Raw genomic sequence first — 22,624 nt, 5'->3', positions numbered from 1 at the left:
TCTTTCATGTGCTTTTTTGCCATCTGTGTACCTTCTTTGGTTAAATGTCCTTTAAAATATTTTGCCACTTTGAAATTGCGTGGGTTTTCTTATTAGTGAAATTTGAGAGTTCTTTATATATTCTGGATACAAGCCCTTTATCAGATAGTCGATATACATGTGTTTCCTTGCATTATGTGACTTGTTTTTTCATTCTCTTAACAGTGTTTTTGAAGAAGAAAAGTTCTCAATTTTGGTGAAGTCTAATTTATCAACTTTTTCTTTTATGGGTCATACTTTGGCAGTGTGAATCGAAGAAATCTTTGCTGAACTCCAGTTCACAAAGATTTTCTCCGATGTTTTCTCATCAAAGTTTTATAGGTTTGCGTCTGTGATCTGTACTTTTTAATAATTTTTTTGAATGTTTATTTTTGAGAAAGAGAGAGGGAGAGACATAGTACGAGCCGGGGAGGAGCAGAGAGGGAGACACATATAATCTGAATCAGGCTCCAGGCTCCAAGTTGTCAGTACAGAGCCTGATGTGGGGCTTGAACTCAAGTGCTGTGAGATCATGACCTGAGCCGAAGTTGGGTGCTTAACCAACTGAGCCATCCAGGCACCCCACATCTGTGATCTATTTTGAGTTAGATTTTGGTACAAGGAATGGATCGAAATTCTTTCATTCTTCCTTCTCTATTTTTTGATGGATGGATATCCAGGACCATTTGTTGAAAAGACTGTTCCTTCCCTAGGGAATTGCCTTGATACTATACCTTCATTGTAAATCACTTGTCCACTTATGTGGGCCTATTTCTGGACTCTATTATGGTTCCATTGATCTTGATGCCTGTCTTTGATGCTTATGGCACACTGTCATGTTTACTGTACCTTTACAGTAAGTCTTGGAATCAGATAGTGTAAGTCCTCCAACTTTGTTCTTCCTTTTCAAAGTTGTCTTGGGTATTTTAAGTCCTTTGTATTTTCATGTGAATTTTAGAGTCAGTTTGTCAATTTCTAGAAAAACCTGCTGGAATATTGATTTGTATTGCATTGAATCTGTAGATGGATGTGGGGAGAATTGACCTTAACAACGTTGAATCTGTTGATCCATGAATACTTCATATGTCCCCATGGGTTTAGGTCTTTAAAAATTTTCTCTTAGCAATATTCTGTAATGTTCAACATATAGGACTTGTACATCTGTCATTAGATTTATCCCATGGGATAAATACTGCTTTCCCATTTTTTTGTTTTGTTTTTTGTTTTTTGATGCTGTCATTAAGGTAATTTTAAGTATTTTAATTTCTGGAACAGTTTGTATAGAATTGGTCTTATTTCTTCCTTAAGTCTGTAGTAGAATTTTCCAGTGAAGCCATCTGGGCCTGGAATTGCTTTGGGTGAAGGTTTTAACTAAAAATTCAGTTTCTTATGTGGCTCTAAGGTTATTCAGGTTATTGATTTCTTTTTGAGTGAGCTTTGGCAGTTTGTGCCTTTCAAGGAATTTGTTCATTTCATCTAAATTATCAAACTTACTGGGGCGCCTGGGTGGCTCAGTCGGTTGAGCGTTCGACTTCGGCTCAGGTCACGATCTCACGGTCCATGAGTTCGAGCCCCGCGTCGGGCTCTGGGCTGATGGCTCAGAGCCTGGAGCCTGCTTCCGATTCTGTGTCTCCCTCTCTCTCTGCCCCTCCCCCGTTCATGCTCTGTCTCTCTCTGTCTCAAAAATAAATAAAACGTTAAAAAATAAAAATAAAAATAAATTATCAAACTTACTGATATAGAATTGTTGGTACTATTGCCTTATTATTCTCTCACTCCTTATTATCCTTTTTAATATTTCTGTAATCATAGTGATGACACCTTTCTTCTGATAGTGGTATTTTGTGTTCTTAATTTTTTTCCTGGTTAGTCTGACTAGAGATTTATTAATGTTATTAATCTTCTAAAAACATAGCTTTTGTTTTCCTTATTTTCTCTAATATTCTGCTTTATATATTCCACTCTAATCTTCATTATTCCTTTTCTGCTATTTACTTTGGGTTTCATTTGCTATGCTAATTTCTTAAAAAGCTGGGGATACTGATTTGAGACCTTTTTTCTTTTCTGATAAGAGTTTAATGCAGTGCATTTGCCTCTGAGAACTGTTTTAGTTGCATTCCACAAATTTTCATTGATTTAAAATGTTTTCTTATTTCCCTTTTCATTTCTTCTTTTACCCATAGGCTATTTAGTAGTGTGTCAGTTGTTTCCATACAGTTGAGGGATTTTCCAGATTATCTGTCTGTCATTGATTTGTAATTTAATTCGGTTGTAGTCAAACAACATTGAATCGTTATAAATTTATTGGCAACTTGTTTTATGGCTCATAATATTATCTATTGTAAATGTTGTAAATGCTTATGGAAAAAATGTGTATTCTGTTGTCATTGGCTGGAGAGTTCTGTAAATGTTGGTTAGTGTTGTTTAGGTTGTCTATATCCTTGCCAATTTCCTGTCTGCTTCCTCTATCAGTTATTGAGAGAGGGGATGGAAAATTAGTTGTGAATTTGTCTCTTAGTGATAGCAGTTGTCCCTTCATATTTTAAAGCTCTGCTATAGAGGCATAAACAGTTAGGATTATTTTATCTTTTGTCATTATTCAGTGACCTTATTTATTCCTGGTAATATTATTTGCTCTGAAGTCTACTTTGTGTGATACTAATTTGGCTACTCCAGCTTTCTTTTGATCAGTGTTAGCATGGTATATCTTTTCCATTCTTTAATTTTCCCCTATTTGTGTCTTACTTAAAGAGGGTTTCATTTAGACCATATGTAATTGGGTCTTGGGAATTTTTTTTTTTTTTAATTTATGGGACAAATTCTGCTTTTTAACTGGGGTGTTTGGATCAGCTCATCTGTTTGATTAGGCAAAATTAATTAAAATCTGCCATTTTGTTATTTTCTATTTGTACCACTTGTTTCCTTTTTCTTTTTGCCTTCTTTTGGATTGAGTATTTGTATTCAGTTTTGTCTTCTTTGTTGGCTAATTTGTTAAAATTCTTGTGCAAGTTTAGTGGTATTCATCTTTAACTTTCTGCAGTTGACCATGTGACAGACTGCTTTTTCTGTAGCATAAGCCTTGAAATGGTATGCTTCTGCTTTTCCCTTCCCAGCTTTTGTGTTGCTGTCAAAGTTCTACTTCCATTTTTGCTTTAAGTAATTCTAGGGTGTCTGCTTTTTTTGTTTTCAGAACTTAAAAGTGTCGCTCCAGGGGTGCCTGGGTGGCTCAGTCAGTTGAGCGTCCGACTTTGGCTCAGGTCATGATCTCATGGTCTGTGAGTTTGAGCCCCGCATCGGGCTCTGTGCTGCGAGCCTGGAGCCTGCTTCGGATTCTGTCTCCTTCTCTCTCTGCCCCTCCCTACTTGTGCTCTGTCTCTCAAAAATAAATAAATGTAAAAAAAAAAAAAGTTTAAAAAGTGTTGCTCCACTGTCTTCCAGCTTGTATGGTTTCTAATGAGAAATCTGCCATTGTCTTTGTTTTCCTGTGCTGACTATGTCTTTTTCCTCTGGTTACTCTCTCTCTCTCTCTCTCTCTCTCTCTCTCTCTTTTTAATGTTTTATTTATTTTTGAGAGAGCATGAGCAGGGGAGGCAGAGAGAGAGAGGGAGACAGGGGATCCAAAGCAGGCTCCACACTGACATTGGCGAGCCCGATGTGGGGCTTGAACTCACAAACCATGCTCTTGTGACCTGAGCCGAAGTTGGACTGAGCCACACAGGCACCTCGAAAGGGTATCTTAAGCTGGCTTCCATGCTCAGCACGGGATCATGCTCACCACCCTGGGATTGTGACCTGAACTGAATTCAGGAGTTGGACTCTTAGCCAGTTGAGCCATCCAGGCACCCCTCTCTGGCTACTCAAGATTTTCTCTTTATCGCTGGTTTTAAGCAATTTAATCGTAATTTGCCTTAGACTAGTCTTCTTTCTATTTCTTCTGTTTGGGGTTCACTGACTGACGTGGATTTATGGGTTTTCATCACATTGGGAAGTTTTTTACCATTGTTTCTTAAAATATTTTGTCTGTTGTTCGTCTCCCCCTCCCCCTGCTCCGTCCATGTGTCCCACAGCTCACAGTTCATTTTTTCCAGCCTTTTCCCCCCTGTGTTTTATTTATTTTTTATTTTTTTTTCAATATATGAAGTTTATTGTCAAATTGGTTTCCATACAACACCCAGTGCTCATCCCAAAAGGTGCCCTCCTCAATACCCATCACCCACCCTCCCCTCCCTCCCACCCCCCATCAACCCTCAGTTTGTTCTCAGTTTTTAACAGTCTCTTATGCTTTGGCTCTCTCCCACTCTAACCTCTTTTTTTTTTTTTTTTTCCTTCCCCTCCCCCATGGGTTTCTGTTATGTTTCTCAGGATCCACATAAGAGTGAAACCATATGGTATCTGTCTTTCTCTGTATGGCTTATTTCACTTAGCATCACACTCTCCAGTTCCATCCACGTTGCTACAAAGGGCCAGATTTCATTCTTTCTCATTGCCACGTAGTATTCCATTGTGTATATAAACCATAATTTTTTTATCCATTCATCAGTTGATGGACATTTAGACTCTTTCCATAATTTGGCTATTGTTGAGAGTGCTGCTATAAACATTGGGGTACAAGTGCCCCTATGCATCAGTACTCCTGTATCCCTTGGGTAAATTCCTAGCAGTGCTATTGCTGGGTCATAGGGTAGGTCTATTTTTAATTTTTTGAGGAACCTCCACACTGTTTTCCAGAGTGGCTGCACCAATTTGCATTCCCACCAACAGTGCAAGAGGGTTCCCATTTCTCCACATCCTCTCCACCATCTATAGTCTCCTGATTCGTTCATTTTGGCCACTCTGACTGGCGTGAGGTGATATCTGAGTGTGGTTTTGATTTGTATTTCCCTGATGAGGAGCGACGTTGAGCATCTTTTCATGTGCCTGTTGGCCATCCGGATGTCTTCTTTAGAGAAGTGTCTCTTCATGTTTTCTGCCCATTTCTTCACTGGGTTATTTGTTTTTAGGGTGTGGAGTTTGGTGAGCTCTTTATAGATTTTGGATACTAGCCCTTTGTCCAATAAGTCATTTGCAAATATCTTTTCCCATTCCGTTGGTTGCCTTTTAGTTTTGTTGGTTGTTTCCTTTGCTGTGCAGAAGCTTTTTATCTTCATAAGGTCCCAGTAGTTCATTTTTGCTTTTAATTCCCTTGCCTTTGGGGATGTGTCAAGTAAGAAATTGCTACGGCTGAGGTCAGAGAGGTCTTTTCCTGCTTTCTCCTCTAGGGTTTTGATGGTTTCGTGTCTCACATTCAGGTCCTTTATCCATTTTGAATTTATTCTCACCATGTGAATGGTGTGAGAAAGTGGTCTAGTTTCAACCTTCTGCGTGTTGCTGTCCAGTTCTCCCAGCACCATTTGTTAAAGAGACTGTCTTTTTTCCATTGGATATTCTTTCCTGCTTTGTCAAAGATTAGTTGGCCATACGTTTGTGGGTCTAGTTCTGGGGTTTCTATTCTATTCCATTGGTCTCTGTGTCTGTTTTTGTGCCATCCCCGCTGTGTTTTAATTTAGAGTTTTTATTGTTGTCTTCAAGTCACTCATCTTTTCCTCTGTAAAACTGAATCTGTTCATGCTAGGCCTTGTAGTTTTCATCTCTAGGCAGTGGGTTTGATTCTTTCTTAAAATCTTCCATATATACTTAATGTGTTTGATTTTTCCTCTAGCTTCTTGAGCACTTGTAACTCGGTTTTAACTTTAATGTCCTTGTGTACCCTATCATTTGTACCATTTCTGAGTCAGTTTGATTGAATTCTTTTCATTTTGGTCATAATTTTCTGTTTCTTTGTATGTCTGGTAATTTTTTTATTGAATGCCAGACTTTGTGAATCTTGCCTTTTTTGGTTGTTGCCTATTTTTGCATTCCTATAAATATTCTTGAGCTTTGTTCTAGGATGTTACTTGGAAACAACTTGATCCTTTCAGCCCTTGCTTTTAATCATTGTTAGGCTGCGTTTAGTCTGGAGTTAATTTTTCTCCACTAACGAGACAGGACTCATCTGAGTAAATTTACTTAATGCCCTACAGGTTATGAGCTTTTCCACTCTGGGTCCTGAGAACGTACACCATTTGTGGTCCTGCTGAACTGCAATTGTTGTTTCCCTGTTATCCTATAGGGTAGTTTTCTCTCCAACCTGGGGTAGTTTCTTCACACCACACACTGATCAAGTACTTTGCTTCATTCCCCGAGGAATTCCTCTCTAGATCTCTGGTTTTAAAAAAAAAATTATTTTTAATGTTTATTTATTTTTGAGAGAGAGAGAGAGAGAGACAGATCGTGAGCAGGGGAGAGGCAGAGAGAGATGGAGACACATAATCTGAAGCAGGCTCCAGGGTCTGAGCTGTCAGCACAGAGCTGGATGCGGGGCTCGAACTCACGAGCTGTGAGATCATGGTCAGATGCTTAACCAACTGAGGCACCCAGGTGCCCCTGGATCTTTGCAGTCTTAACATCTGTGCATCTCTCTCCGGGACTTTCTGGAGCTGTTCTATGATTGCTGCCTGCCTGGCTTTTCCCAATTTTTAGCTGTATCCACTCACCTCCAAGAGTCTTCTGCACCTGCCCCCCACCTCCCCCAACCCCCCTCCCCCAACCTGCCCTGGAGTCCCTCTTCCTGCTTTGTAGCCTGGAAATGTTCTTGAGGCAGTAAGGCTCACCTCATATGTTTCCTAACTCAGGGACATTATCCTTTGTTGTTTGATGTCAATGTCTGGAATACTGGTGTTTTCTTTTATGTTATCCTTTTTCTCCCCCTAGTTGTTTCAAGTGAATAGTTAACTATGCCTATAACTCCATCTTGGCTGAAAGCCTTTACAAAATATACACCATTGTGACTATTTTGTCAGTGTTATATATATATATATATAACAAGGTTTTCCTTATGGTTAGATGGACTGATCTATCACCAGTGTGTAGTGGCAGGCAGAGAGGAATGAACACTGGATTCCCAGTTCCTTGCCTTGGCCCTTGTTCCATCCCCACCTCAGAGTGGAAGACTCTCAGATGTATGCCTGACCCTGGTGGGGATGTGGGTTGTCCCTCTTTGCAGAGCACTGAAGAGGCTCTCCTGAACATACAGACACTGAGGCACACGATGCCCAACGTGGCTGTCTAGGGGTGGTGGTGAGGGGAGGGGTCAGGCCTAGCTTCCACGTCCTACCTGATTTGCTAGGTTTGTCTTCCTTGGTTAATTAGAGTGATGATTGCCTCTTGTTACTTAGGCCAGTGGTGGGACAGGACTCAGGGATGGGAATAGTTCCTTTTCCTTCCTGGATTTCAGTGGAATGATTCCAGGACAAGGAAGACCCCAGAGGGAGCAGATAGAGCTGTGTATTTTCGTTCGTAAGTGAGCTTTGTTTGTTTCTTCTTCCTGTGTCATCGGGTTGGTGTGCAAGACCTCATCCCTCACACCTCATGCTTTTCCTTGGTTCTAGCTTTTTCCATATAGCAGCTGTTACCTCATTTCACAAGTCTGGTTTGAAGGACCAGAGAGTAAATATTTTTGTCTTTGCAGGTCATTTAGTCTCTGTTAGGCATTAGTCACAACTCTGCTGTTGTAGCTCAAAAGCAGCCACAGACCATAGGTATTTGTGGCTGTGTTCCAATAAAACTTTATTTAAAAACCAAGTGGAAAGAGCAGGAGTTGGCCTGTGAGTTGTAGTTTGCTGACCCTGCCTCAGTTCAAGCTTTTACTTTGCTGAAATATTTAATATTTTTGTGTGGTACCTCTATTATAATTGTTTCCAGAAATCACTGCCAGTTCTACCTTGCTTAAAACACAGATATCATCATGTTACTTAACTGACTAAATTACCTCTGGCTGTCTACAACATTCTCAGTAAGGGTCAGAGTCTCCACAGTCTGACCTCTTTTATATTTCTGGTCGTTTGTCAGCTCACGACCAGAAATATAAGTCTATTTGGCATATTTTCCTGCCTTGTGATAGTTCCATAAGCCTTAACTTTTTTCTGGAATGTTCTTTTCCTACGTTAGATGTGTCTACTGGAATGTTCTTTTCCTACATCAGGTGTGTCTACTGAAACCGTCAACCTGCCTTGGGAACCCTGTTTACATCCACCTTCTTTAAGAAGGATTCCAGAGCCCCTCAGGTGCAGGCAGTTTCTCCTTCCTTCATGCTGTTTGAGCACTCCTGTGGTGCTCCCTACTGATTTGCCCTTTGTCAGAAACCTGTGTGTGTGTGTCTCATCCCTGTTGACCCAGAATCCCTCAGGAGGTGAGAGGTGTGCCCTCTTGTGACCTCTGTAGTCTAGTGCAGAGCCTGACTCGGAGCAGAAGTGTCAAGTGTGTATTTGAGGTGGTGCATAAAGATCGATGTCTTGGGGGTGCATTGCTCTGGGGACTTGTGTCACAGGCACAGCTCTTGGCTCCTCCTTGGGGCACGCGTGCAGGCCCCTGAGGAGGTGGGCTGTGGGCAGGCTGACTGTGTAGGGCCCACACTCATGGGTCTGAGCGGCAGCAGGACCCGGTGGTGGCAGGCTTGGCTGTCACAGGTCTCCACTGCTGCTGCGGCTTCCTCAATGGCCTCTTGCCCTTTGGTTCCACAGAACTGCGGTGCAACCCAGGGCAGTTTGCCTGTCGCAGTGGTGCCATCCAGTGCATCCCCCTCCCCTGGCAGTGTGACGGCTGGGTGACTTGTGAGGATGAGAGCGACGAAGCCGACTGTCCAGGTGAGTGTGTCGGGCAGGTGGACACCAGTGGCCCTGCCTCTCCATGACAGCTGTGTGATTGGGGGGGGGGGGGTGGAGGATGATGTCTGCTGCAGCCAGTGCTGTATCCACTCATTGGAAGGTTATGTTGAGCTAACCCTCTCCCCTCTCTCTTTCTCGCTTAAAAAAAAAATTTTTTTTTTAATGTTTATTTTTGAGAGAGAGAGACAGAGCATGAGCAGGGGCAGAGAGAGGGAGACACAGAATCCAAAGCAGGCTCCAAGCTCTGAGCTGTCAACACAGCTCTTTGTCAGAGAGCTCTGAGCTGTCAACACAGAACCTGATGCAGGGCTCAAACCCACGAACCACAAGATCACGACCTGAACCAAAGTTGGACGCTTAACTGACTGAGCCACTCAGGCACCCCTCTTTCTCTGCTTTTTAAAAATAGATGCCCAAAATGGGCAGATCCCAGAACTTGCAAGACGGCAGGGTTGGGGCTGGGATGAGGCAAGAGGGATGCCAAGGACGTCACATTTCAGAAGGCACTGCTGGCCCTGAGAGCAGTACCCCTGAAGTGTGATGCCCTCTTGCCTCCCCCCATACCTGGCTCTAGAGATAGGTGCCGTTTGAGACTTCGCTAGAATCCTGCGGGTCATTTGGACTGTCTTGGCTCGGCCAGCCCATCCTGCTCACTCAGTCCCTAGTAATCTTTCACTTGGTTTTCTCCTGACAGTGCATGGGCTCCTAAAGATCTATGCAGATGCCACAGAAAGTCTAAATTGTTGGTTCTCCATTTGGTTTCTGTCCCAGCACCTTCAGGGAATCTGACATACCCATGAGTAACAGTGTTTGCTACATCTCTGGTTCTCTGGGGGTGGGAGGTGGTAGTGTCTTCCCTGTGCTCATGCGTGTGTGGAAAACACATGCTTCATTCATGCCTTTCTCTTTTCCTGGGATTCTCTTGTTCTGTTTTCATGTGGGCAGATCCTACCTGTCCTTCAGGGCTTGGCTCAGATGATACCACAGCAAGCAGGCATCTCTGAGCCTTCTGCCTGGAGGTTTGCTTCTGCCAGCACCTGCTCCTTCCCTGTGACAGCATCCAGAACCCCACTGGTAATTCCTTTTTAAATGTTTATTTATTTATTTTGAGAGAGAGAAAGAGTGCACGCACTTGCCCATGCGAAAACAGAGGAGGGGCAAAGAGCAGGAGAGTGAGAATCCCAAGCAGGCTCCATGCTCAGCACGGAGCCCGATGCGGGGCTTGATCTCACAACTGCGAGATTGTGACCTGAGCCAAAATCAAAGAGCCAGACGCTTAACCGACTGAGCCACCCAAGAGCCCCAAACCATGGGTAATTCTCACCATTACCTGTACCCATGCTTGATCTTTCCTTCTAGACCTCCCTGAGAACAGGAGACCTGTCCTCCTTCTAAGTGTGACCTGGCCTAGAGCAGAGGTCCTTTTTAACATTCAGTAAATAGAAGGAGTGTTATAATTCCTGTAAGTCAGGTACTGAAGGAAAACCAATTAACTCCAACCAGGGAGATCCAGTAGGGTATCAAATAGGTGACACTTGAGCTGGGGACAGTTCTTTGAAGGGGCTTCCAAATAAGAAACAGAAGTGGTCTGGTCAGACTGAATTTACCTGAAAATATGGCCATTTAGAGGGCATTCCTACCCACCCCCCGTCATCCCTTGAGCCTGTTCGTTGGATTGTAAATGTCTGTGGTCAGGTACTTGCCTTTCCAGATGAATTTGAATGGTGGCAGCTGGGGCAGAAGCTTCTGGGACAGCCCTGTGTCTGGGAGCCCACCTGCACCTTCCTTTGGTACCAGCCCGGAGAGCATGAAATACTCAGTGCTTGGGGTGCTGATATTCCATGTTTGGTCATCTGTTGAGGACCAGTGGTTGTGACTGAGAGCTTCCCCAGGTCTGACTTACAGGGTGAGACTTCATATCCAGCCTCCTAGAGAATACTGTGAGCAAAGAACCAAATGATTCTTCGTTTGCTTTAAAGTAGAACACAACTTATTTGCTGAGGCACAGTAACTGCCCTGTTGTATAGAACCTGAAAACGGTAGTAGCCACTCTAGTTCATCTTGTTCATCTCTCCATCTGCTGTGGATTTGATAAAGGCAGGGACTAGATTTGATTTCTGGGTCACATGGTCTGGCACAGAGGGTCACAAGTCTGCTCAGCACAATGTTGATTTGAGGTTACATAGGTTGCCATATTTTCTCCCCAGAAAAGAGAAATAAAGTCTATCCAACGGGAGCCCAGATTTCTGAGTGGATGGATAATGTGCTCTAGGCCCCAACCACTGAGGGCCTGATGAGCATGGCAGTGCGTGAAAACTCAGGGAAGCCTGACAGGGCCGAGGAGTATTCCAGGAGAGGTAGAAGGGCTGAGGCACTGTCCGCCTCCAGGCTCACTCCTGGCCTCCTCTTGGGTCTGGTACTGTTGTCTGTTCCATGGGATAGTGGCATGCCATGATCCAGGTAGGGGATAAGCTTTGATTTCTATTTGTTTTTAAAGTTGGAATTCTGAGAAATGAAAGTTATCAAAATATACAAAGAATAATATAATGCTTGTTTCTCATGCTTGTTTCTCACTTCTGTAAATCAATAATTGCTGAAATTGTGTCCAATTTTTCCTAGTTTATTTTTTAAAAATTAATTTTTTAAAAACATCACAAGTATGTGAAATCCTCATTAACATTTCCCCCTACCAAAACAAAGAAAAAGAAGAAAAATCTTTGTGTGTGGGGAGAGGAGTGTGGACAGGGGGTTAGCTGATAACCACTTTTGCTGTGGCCTTCCTTTATCTGGGGAGATTTTAAGTAAACCTGTGCAAAGCCTTAGCCACACTTGGTCAGGTTTTTGAACATGGACTTCAGGACTTCTGGAGAGACCATACAAGATTATTTCATCATCCTGCTGAAAGCCTGCTAAAATTTTAGTGAAAGAGTATAAAAACATAAAACCACAGGGACAAAGAAAATGGGAAAAGATGTAACAGTAGACCAGTAATTTCAGCATGTTTGGGGAAGATGGGAAACGGGTGGCATGCTGGATATAGTCTGGCCTGCAAGGCTGGGGCTATCACATTCAGACCCCACTGCCAGCAGGCTTTGGATGTCAGTTGGCCCATGAGATCCTGCCCATGAAGTTTGCAAGGTAGAAGGGAGGTGGGCTCCTTCTTCCTCTGGCAGTGGTGCGGGTACATGGGCTTAGCCCCAAATGAGGAAGTGCAGGGTTTCCACATCTTCCTCTGGCTGGCTGCCGCTGGGCTGCAGAGCAGCTGTGAAACTGGCAGAGGTTTTCTGTCATTTCCTGTCCTGTGGGCAGCTTCCAGACTCTGGACTACAACTGCAGAGGTAAAAGGGAAGGTTCAGGTGGTTCACTTTTATGCACACTCTGGCCTTTTCGATTGTTCTGAAAGGACCTGTTCCCTCTATTAAACTCCTCTCTTTTTGAAATACCTAGCATGATTTCTGTTCTTCTGACTGAACTATATTTGATGTAAATGGGAACTAACATAAGATGCATATAATTTTTAAATGGAGAAAAGTGTACAACTTTATTAGACATTAAAGAAGATTTGAATAAATAGAAACAGGGTTTTCTTGGCTAGAAAGACTCAATGTGGTTAAGTCACCTGTTCTTACATTGATCTGTGGATTCAGTGCATCTCCACAGGGGTTTTGGGGAAATGTGACAAGTCAGTTTTAAAACGTTTGGAAGAATGAAGTCCTAATATTGTAGGACACTTTGAAGAAGAGTAAGGTGTGAACAGTTCCCTTATCAGTGTCGAGGCTGACTTGACTGTTGGTTCAGGGAAGCACAGATTGGCCCATGCAGCAGAAGAGCTGCCAGAAATAGGCCCAAGAAACAGTACCTGGCAAAAGTAGAATTACGTATCTCTGGGGCAGAGGATAGATTCCTCAGTTCATAGTGTGTGACACTTGGGAAAGAATGTATACACAATGTACAGAAAAACCAGTTTCAGGTTAATTGAAGAACAGCTTCTAGAACACAGTCTAGGAAAATACTTTTTTATGACCTAGGTAGGAAAGGTTTTTTTGGTTTTGTTTTTAATTTTTTTTTTTAAACATTTATTCATCTCTGAGAGACAGAGACAGAGCATGAGCAGGGGAGGGGCAGAGAGAGAGGGAGACACAGAATCTGAAGCAGGCTCCAAGTTGTCAGCACAGAGCCCAATGCAAGGCTCGAACTCACAAACCGCGAGTTCATGACCTGAGCTGAAGTCCAACATTCAACCGACTGAGCCACCCAGGCGCCCCATGTTTTTGTTTTTAAGTCATAAAAAATATCAACTCTAAAGTAAAAGTGACCAGTTTACTAGATTAAAATTAAGATCTTCCCTTTATCAAAAGGTACCCATAAAGAATGTGAACAGATAAGCCATAGTGGGAGTATATTTGCAACATGTATAGCCCATAAAGGATTATAGTCCAGCACATTTAAGGAACTCCTACCCACGGACACAAGACGCACAGGCATGTCAAAGAAAAAGTAACAAGAACAGTGGTTAAACATATAAAAAGATACTCAGCCTCATTAGTATTCCAAGGCTACAGTGAGATTCCGCTTTACAGTTACTTAGATTGGCAAAAATTAAGCTGTCTGTTGGCAAAAATTAAGACATCTGACAAAACTGAGTGTTGGAGAGGGTGTGAGTGGGTTGGAAATCTTAATCTGCTGCTGTTGAGGAAGGTAAATTGATGGACTGGCATTAACTTGCAAAGCTGAACATTCTTGTATTCTGTGATCCATGATTTCCATTTGGTGGAACTCTAGAGAAATTCTGTAGCACTCTTCATACTAATAAACATCTTGGAAACAACCCAAATGTCTTTGTTCACACGATGGCATATTATGGACCAACGACAGTGAGTGAATGGTAGGTTCTTGCAGCAACATCAGTGGGTCTTCAAGACAGCCTGTAGGTTACGAAGGCAAGTTGCCAAAAAGTATGTACAGTACAATAAAGACAAGCAAAGTGACCATTATCTTATGTATAGCTACATACATGTGTGGTAAACCAAAAGAAAAAAGGCAAAATGTTGATACACAAAATCCGGGCTCCTGATTCTTCCCCAGTGGGGAGACAGAGGATAAAACTGGGAGAAACAACCCTACAGCTGATGTTTGAGTTCTTAAGTAGGGTGGGGGTTGAGATGGGGGGCTCACAACTGTATTTTTAGGCTTTATTTCTTAAATATGTGTTATATATATGTTCTTTGGAATATGTTAGATATTATCAAAGCTTCCCCCTCCCCCCCCCCCAAGAAAAGCCAATAGGAAGAGAGTGAAAACTGACTTAACATGGCAGAGAAACTGTAACCGTGAGACTGCTTGAGAGAGAGAGACCATTAGGAAATGGGCCAGTTTGATGAGCAGCACCCCTGAAAGGCTTGGAGGCGTGAGATACTGAGGCTGGTGGGCACGTGGCATGGGAACGGATGGAGTTGGTGGGATTCTCCTTCACCACCTGTCTCCCTTCTCACTCTGCATAACTAGAGGATTCTTTCTCCTAGTGGCAGACATGAGGTTTATTTTCTATACCATCACTGCCCTGTAGAGTACCCAGGAGGCACATGTGGCTATTGAGCACTGTGACCATTTCGAAAAAGGATGGACTTGGAGTGTAAAGTACATGCCGAATATCAGACTCAGTACAATAAAAGAGTAAAACACCTCAATGATACTTTTTTATATTGATTATGTGCTGAAATGATAGTATTTTGAATATATTGGGTTAAATTATTAAAATTAATTTCCTCTCTTGTTGAAATGTGGCTTGCATTATATGTCTGATGGACAACACTTGGACTTAAAGTCAGAAAAATAGGAGACACCAGGCCCAGCAGAGGGAAGCCGTGGAGGTTGAAGACAGAGGAATTCATTGAGGAGGGCACCTGTTGGGATGAGCACTGGGTGTTGTATGGAAACCAATTTGACAATAAATTTCATATTAATAAAATAAAATGAAATAAAACATGGAATGAATAAATCATGGGTATAAAAGGCACAACATAAAGAATATAGTAAATGATACTGTAACAGCATTATATGGTGACAGATGGTAGCTACACTTGTGGTGAACATAGCGTAACATACAGAGAAATCGAGTCACTATGTTGTGTACCTGAAACTAATATAACATTGTGTGTCAATTCCACTGAAATATTTTTTTGAGAGTTAAGTTAAATAAATATTAAGAGACAAAAAGAGGAATTAAGATAAATTCTCTATGGGGACAGGTGAGACCCTCAGCCATATTTTCTGCCCTGCTGTTCCAGTGCCAGCAGCCAGGGCTGTTTCCCTAGGCAAAGGATTTGAGGAGTCTTTCCTAGAGAAACTGGCACTTCTGGAAGGGGTAGAAAAGGTATGAACATAATAGAGGATTCCCAACTAAAAGGCTGACTCTCCTACTCTGCTCCCCACCTTGAGGCTCACTTGAACCCCACTAGTGTTTATAGAGCCTCTGATAAGCTGGGCCACCTTCTTTTTTTAAATGTTTGTTTATTTTGAGAGAGAGAGAGATCAAGATTGAAATCGAGCAGGGGAGGGCAGAGAGAGAGGGAAAGAGAATGCCAGGCAGGCTCTGCACTGTCAGCACAGAGCCCAGTGTGGGGTTTGATCTCACAAACCATGAGATCATGACCTGATCTGAAATCAAGAATCAGATGGTTAACCAACTGAGCCACCCAGGTGCCCCTGGACCACCTTCCTCTTAGACCTGAAAGACAGCCAGTGCTTTCTCGACTCTAGAAAAAAACATCTACTGGATGCTCACTGGACTCTAAATAAAAAGCATCCTGGACCAAAAGGGTCAGCACAGAGTGACCTGAGGTGGCTAACTCTGCTGTGTGAAAAATGGTGGTGGCTTTAGAACCAAGCTGCTAGGGCTGGAACCCTGCCCCCACCACTTACTGGCTGTGGTTCTGTGGGCAAGATGGGTTTTGAACTTCATTGTCCTCTAGTATAAGATGGGAAAAATAATAGTACCTGCCTCTTAGGGTTGTGGTGAGGCTTACATAACATGATACCTATAAAGTGCTTAGAGCAAAATGTGGCACATGATAACCTCTGATATATATGAGAAAGACTTAGAATTTAGGGAGAAAAAGCAAACTTTGAAAATATATCTGACATCTTGCAAAACAGCAGTCTAGGAAACTTCAAACCCTCATCCCCAAACAGAGGGCGCACACATGAAGCAAGAAACTAGAGAATAGCTAAAATAATTTTATAGAAGCTCTGGAAGACAGGTCTACAGGAACACCTAGTCAAGAAAAAGCCACATTGAAATGGTACGAAGTTTGGTGGCATTTTTACGCACCTTTGCACCACCCACTCCCCTCCCCCTCTCCTCCCGCCCCCAGCACAGGAGATCTGAGGGGAGCAACAGCCCAGTTGCAAATTCCCTGCCTCTACCAGGAGGGAGCAGGGCAGACCTTACCTGCAATATTTGAGCTTGTCTGGGGCTGTTTGGGGATACCTGTTTTCTCTGAGGTGGGGCTGGGGGGGGGGGGGGGTGCTCATATCTCAAGCTGTGAAAATGGTGTTTGTGAAAGCTGCAAGGGGACTCCAGAGCTGCAGATGCCTGGGGCAAGGTACTAGGGGTGAGGGATACAATCGAACATTTAAGACCCTGAGGAGTTGGGTGACACTCTGTGAAATTAAGACCTTTGTTTGTTTGTTTTTTTTAATGTTTATTTTTTAGAGAGAATCAGAGCATGAGCGAGGGAGGGGCAGAGAGACAGACAGAATCCAAAGTGGGCTCCAGGCTCTGAGCTGTCAGCACAGATGCTGTCAGATGCTTAACTGATGGAGCCACCCAGGCACCCCAAAATTAAGACCTTTAAGAGCAGCTGTGTATACTTAAGAATCAGAAAAGTTCACACACAGGCTCAGGCAAGATGCATGTGCGGAAAAGACTTGAGGAGACGTTAAGCCTTCACTCCAGGCTGGTCTCAAGGCTCAGAACAAACCCTGCTAATTAGCAAAGGTCTTCTTCAAAGACAAAGCCAGTCTGCAAAGACTGGGAAAGGTGGCTGTTTATTCAGATGCCCAATTTTCAACAATAAAATCACAAGGCAATCAAAGGAACAGGAAAACATGGCCCATTTAAAGGAATACAATTAAGTGGTAGAAACTATCCTTGAAGAAACCTAGGCATTGGACATACTAGACAAATGTTTTAAAACTATCTTAAATATACTCAAAAAGCTAAAGGAAACCACAGAAAACTAAAGGAAATCAAGAAAATAATTTATGAACAATATGAGAACACCAACAAAGAGTAAGAAATTAAAAAGAAGACCAAACAAATACTGTAACTGAATTGAAAAATCCACTAGAGGGACAGTATGCTCCACTGGTCAGAAGAAAGACTAAGTGAATTTACAGGACATTTGAAATTGAGTCTCTGGAACAAGACGGACAAAGAAAGGTAAGCAGAGCCTTGAGGACTTAAGAGAGCACTCAACAACAGCAGTATACACATTTTTCCCCCTCAAGTGCGCAGGTAACATTCTCCAGGATAGACCATATGTTAGGCTACAAAACTAGTCAATAAGGTTAAAAGATTGAAATTATACAAAGTATATTTTCTAATCACAATGGAATGAAACTAGAACAGTAAGAGGAAAATGGGAAAATTCACAAATAATGGAAATTCAGTACTCTTAGCATCAAGAAGAAATCACAAAGGACACTAGAAAATATCTTGAGACAAATGAAAATGAAAACACTGCATATGAAAAACCAATGAGATACAATGAAAACAGTGCTAAAAGGCTGTAAATGTTACATTAAAAAAGAGACTCCTGGGTGGCTCACGTGGTTGAGCATTCAACTCTTGATTTCAGCTCAGTTCATGATCCCAGGGTCATGGGATGAGCCCCATGTTGGGCTCCACGCTGAACGTGGAGCCTGTTTAAGATTCTCTCTCTCCCTCCCCCCCCCACCCCCTGCTCACAAGTGCTCTCTCTCTAAAGTAAATAAAGGTAAAAAAAGATCTCAAATCAGAAACCTAACTCTACACCTTAAGGAACTACAAAAAGAAGAATGAACTAAACCCAAAGCCAGGAGAAAGAAGAAAATAAAGATTAGAACAGAGATAAATTAGAGAAAACAGAAAAATCAATGAACCCAAAGATCAACAAAATTGGCAGACCTTTAGCAAGAATGACTAAAAAGAGAACACCCAAATAACTAAAAGAAGAAATGAAAGTTGGGACACTATTACCAATAAAAAGAATTATGTAAGAGAGTATTCTGAAGAATTATATGCCAACAAATTGGTTGACCTAGATGAAATGGAAAATTCCTGGAAACAAGCTTCCGGAACAAAATTACAGACTGATATTCCATGAACAGTGATGCAGAAATTCTGAACAAAGTACTGGCAAACAAAATCTAACGGCACATTAAAAGAATTATATACTATGACCAAATGGATTTACTCTTGGAATGCAAGGATGGTTCAACAAATTAAAGTCAATCAATGTAATATAGTGCTACACTAACAGAGTGTGGGGGAAATAACTACATGTTCATCTCAGCTCAGAAAAAAATACTTGGCAAAATTAACCATTAACCATTCTTTTATGGTAACAAACACTCAACAAGCTGGGAATAGAAAGAAACTACCTAAAAATAATAAAGACCATAGATGACACATCCACAGCTAACATCATACTCAGTAGTAAAGACTGAAAGCTTTTCCTCAGGAAGAGGACAAGGATTTCATCACTTCAACATGGTAATGGGAATTAATTCTAGCCAGAGCATTTAGACAAGAAAATAAAAGCATCAGAATTGAGAAGGAAGAAGTAAAATTATCCCTGATCACAGATGACATGATTTTACACACTCACTCACTCACTCACACACATTGTTGGAACTAATAAAAGAATTCAGTAAAGTTTAAGGACACAAAATACACTAACAATGAACAAAAAGGAATAAGGAAATGGTTCCATTTACAATAGCTTAAAAAAGAATAAAACACTTAGGAATAAATTTAACCAAGGAGGTGAAAGATTAGTACACTGAAGTCTATAAAACATTGCTCAAAGAAGTTAAAGAAGATACTAATAAATGGAAGGACATCCCATGTTTGCAGACTGGAAGAATTAAGAAGCTGTCAATGCTATCCAAGCAATCTGCAGATTTAGTACAATCCCTATCAAAATGCCAACAACCTTTTTTGCCAAAATAGGAAATTCCATCCTAAAATTCGTATAAAACCTGAAAGGACCCCAAATAGACAAAACATTCTTGGAAAAGAACAAAGTTATAAATCTCATACTTCTGATTTTAAAACTTGCTACAAAGCTACAGTAATCAAGACAGTGTGGTACTGGCATAATGACAGATATATAGGCCAATGGAATAGAATAGAGAGCCCAGAAATGGTGAAATTACTTTCCACAAGGGCATTGTTCAGTGGATGAGGGGAAGATTATTTTCAATAAATGGTGCTGGAAAAACCTGACAACCACATGCAAAAGAACCTTCACTTAACACCATACAAAAATTAATCCAGCCTGGGACAAAGACGTAAGTATAAGAGCTGAAACTATAAAACTAATAGAAGAAAACAGGAGAAAAGCTTCATGACATTGGATTTGGCAATGACCTCTTACATGTGGCATCTAAAACATGGGCAGCAAAGGAAAAATGTAGATAAGTTAGGCTACATCAAAATTTAAAACTGCATTAAAGGAAACATTCAACAGAGTGAAAAGGCAGCCTATGGGTTAGGAGAAAATATTTGCAACTCATATCTGATGAAGGGCTATTATTGAGAATATGTATAAAAAAATCTCCAACTCAGCAATAAAATATCTGGTTTAAAAATGGGCACAGGGCCTTGGTATTTGTCGAGAGAAGACATACAAATAGCCAAAGAGTGCGTGAAAACATGTTTAACATCATTAATCATTAGGAAAGTGCAAATCAAAACCACAGTGAGACACCACCTCACACCCATCAGGATAGCTGCTTTCAAAACAAGTGCTGGTGAGGATGTGGCGGGGATGAGGTGGGGATGTGGAGATGGTGGTGGGTACATGGAGAAATTGGAACACTTGTATACAATTGGTGGGAATGTGAAATGGTAAAGTCCCTGTGGAAAACAGTATCGTGGTTCCTCAAAAACTTACAAATAGAACTACCGCAGGATCCAGTAACTCCTCTTCTGCATCTATACCCAATTGAAAGCAGGGTCTATGACCTGTGTCCTTAAAAATGGTTAAAAATTAAAAAAAAATTAAGTTTAATTATTTTTAAAGTTTATTTTTGAGAGAGAGACAGAGTGAGCGGGAGAGGGGCAGAGAGAGAATGTCAAGCCGGCTCCGTGCTGTCAGCACAGACAGAGCCTAATGTGGGGGCTCAAACTCATAAACCATGAGATGATGACCTGAGCTGAAACCAGGAGTCAGGTGCTTAACTGACTGAGCCACCCAGGTGCCCATATTTTATTTATTTTGAGAAAGAGCATGAGTGGGGTAGGGGAAAGAGAATTCCAAGCAAGCTCTGCATTGTCAGTGCAGAGCCTGACATGGGGCTTACAAACCATGAGATCATGACCTGAGCTAAAATCAAGAGACGGATGCTTGACTAAGCCACCCTGGCACCCCCCCCCCCCAAATAGTTAAAATTTTATGTGTTTTGACACAATGAAAAATATGTATGTATATACACATACACAGATGATCTATTTTCTAAACATGAACAGAATGCTGTGAAAAGGAACAATTGAGCAAGAATGAGCTCTTACCTATTAAAAAATGAGTCCAGAAAATCTGATTAGTAAGAGTACTTTTATTTTTTTTATTTAAAAAACTAATTTTTTTTGACATTCATTTTTAAGAGTGAGCGAGACAGAGCACGAGTGGGGGAGGGGCAGAGAGTGGGGACATAGAATCAGAAGCAGGCTCCAGTGTCGGCACAGAGTTCGATGCGGGATGGAACTCACGGACTTCGAGATCATGACCTGAGCTGGAGTTGGACGCTTAACTGACTGAGCCACCCCAGGCGCCCCTTATTAAAAAAATTTTTAATGTTCTTGAGGCAGAGAGAGACAGAGTGTGAGTCGGGGAGGGACAAAGAGAGAGGGAGACACAAAATCTGAAACAGGCTCCAGGCTCCAGACTCTGAGCTTCAGGCTGTCAGCACAGAGCCTGATGAGGGGCTTGAACCCACAAGCCGTGAGACCATGACCTGAGCTGAAGTCGGATGCCTAACTGACTTGGCCACCCACGCACTTCTGATTACTAAGAGTTCTTTAAAAAATTTTTTTGAGAGAGATAGAGTACCAGTGGGGGAGAGGCAGAGAGAGAGGGAGACACAAAATCTAAAACAGGCTCCAGGCTCCAGACTCTGAGCTCCAAGCTGTCAGCACAGAGCTGGATGCAGGGCTCGAACCCACGAACCATGAGATAATGACCTGTGCCAAAGTCAGATGCTTAACCAACTGAGCCACCCAGGTGCCCCTAAGAGGTTTTTTTTAAGGAAAACAGAAAAAATACAGGAGCAGAGGGAATAGTAAAGACATCATACAGCTTTGGAGTTAGGGCACAACAGTTTTTAAAAGACTTAGACAAGATACCTTGTGTAATTGCAGTGTGTTAGGAATACAGTGAACATAGCGTCCAAGGAGAGCGAGCACGGGTCCCGGTGAAAAGATCAGGAATCAGAATAACATGAGATGTTTAGCAGCAGTACTTGTGTGAGGAAACAGTGGGGCAAGGCCACCTGGATCCAAAGAGGAGCTTATTTTAATGGTCTAAATCAAAATTTCAGTTGTTGCTTGATTGATGTTATTTGTACACACAATCTGATTATTCAAATAGTTCTATAAGACTTTTTATTTAATAGCAACCCTAGGGGCGCCTAGTGGAAGCATCCAACTTCGGCTTATGTCATGATCTCACAGTTCAGGAATTCAAGCCCCGGGTTAGGCTCTGTGCTGACAGCTCAGAGCCTGGAGCCTGCTTCCTCTCTCTGCCCTTTCCCCGCTCATGCTCTGTCTCTCTCTGTCTTTCAAAAATAAATAAATGTTATAAAGAATTTTTTTTTCAATAAAAAAGAAATGGCAACCCTGATACTCCCCTGCCCTGTTTCCTACTTCTCAGAAGCAAATATTTGAGATTACTTGAGATGTTGATTTCACTTGGTGTTTATCTGTGTCTCCAAAAATTCCATGGTTTTAGGCATTCCCTGTTGATCTTCCCTGAACAAGGTGGCTGACTCTTCCCCCTTTGTCCCCTCACTCCCAGAGTTCTTGCTCCCTGTCGGTCCTGTTTTTGGCTGGGCATCAAGGATAATTTCATTTCCTTTTTGCTGGTGAAACATTTTGTTTTTACCCCAGAGTTGAACATTGTCCTCATCATCTTTTTGTTTGTTTTGATAACTTGAGATGTAATTCACTTACCATAGATAGAAGTGGCCCATTAAATATGGTTTCCGGTAGTTTTTAGAATATTTACAGAGTCATGCAACCATCACTCCAATTGTAGAACATTTTTGTCACCCCAAAATAAAACCCTGTACCCATCAGCAGGCACTCTCCAATTCCTCTCAAGCCTTATTAGTCCCTGGAAACCACTTACTTTCTGTCTGTATGGATTTGACTCTTCTGCACATTTTACAGAAATGGAGTCATACAATGTAAGGTATTTTGTGTCTGGCTTCTTTCACTTGGTATAATGTTTTCAAAGTCCATCCATGTAGTTTTCTTTTTATTTTAACTTTTTTTTTTTTTTTGAGAGCGAGTACATGTGAACAGGGGAGAAACAGAGAGAGAGAGAGAGAGAGAGAGAGAGAGGGAGAGAGGGAGAGAGGGAGAGAGAGAATCCCAAGCA

At 41.9% G+C, this 22,624-nt stretch overlaps 1 protein-coding gene across 1 annotated transcript in view; it reads left to right on the top strand.

Annotated features, from left to right (window-relative positions):
* Positions 1 to 22,624, top strand: part of DGCR2 (DiGeorge syndrome critical region gene 2) — a 99,667-nt gene that overhangs the window by 26,354 nt on the left and 50,689 nt on the right. Inside the window, exon 2 of the mRNA XM_049619740.1 lies at positions 8,616 to 8,738. Coding sequence (XP_049475697.1) covers positions 8,616 to 8,738 — 123 coding nt within the window. The remainder of the gene's footprint in view (positions 1 to 8,615; positions 8,739 to 22,624) is intronic.

Source organism: Panthera uncia, assembly GCF_023721935.1.
Source record: "Panthera uncia isolate 11264 chromosome D3 unlocalized genomic scaffold, Puncia_PCG_1.0 HiC_scaffold_8, whole genome shotgun sequence".
NCBI classification, from domain to species: domain Eukaryota; kingdom Metazoa; phylum Chordata; class Mammalia; order Carnivora; family Felidae; genus Panthera; species Panthera uncia.
This window is presented reverse-complemented; position numbering and strand designations above follow the sequence as displayed.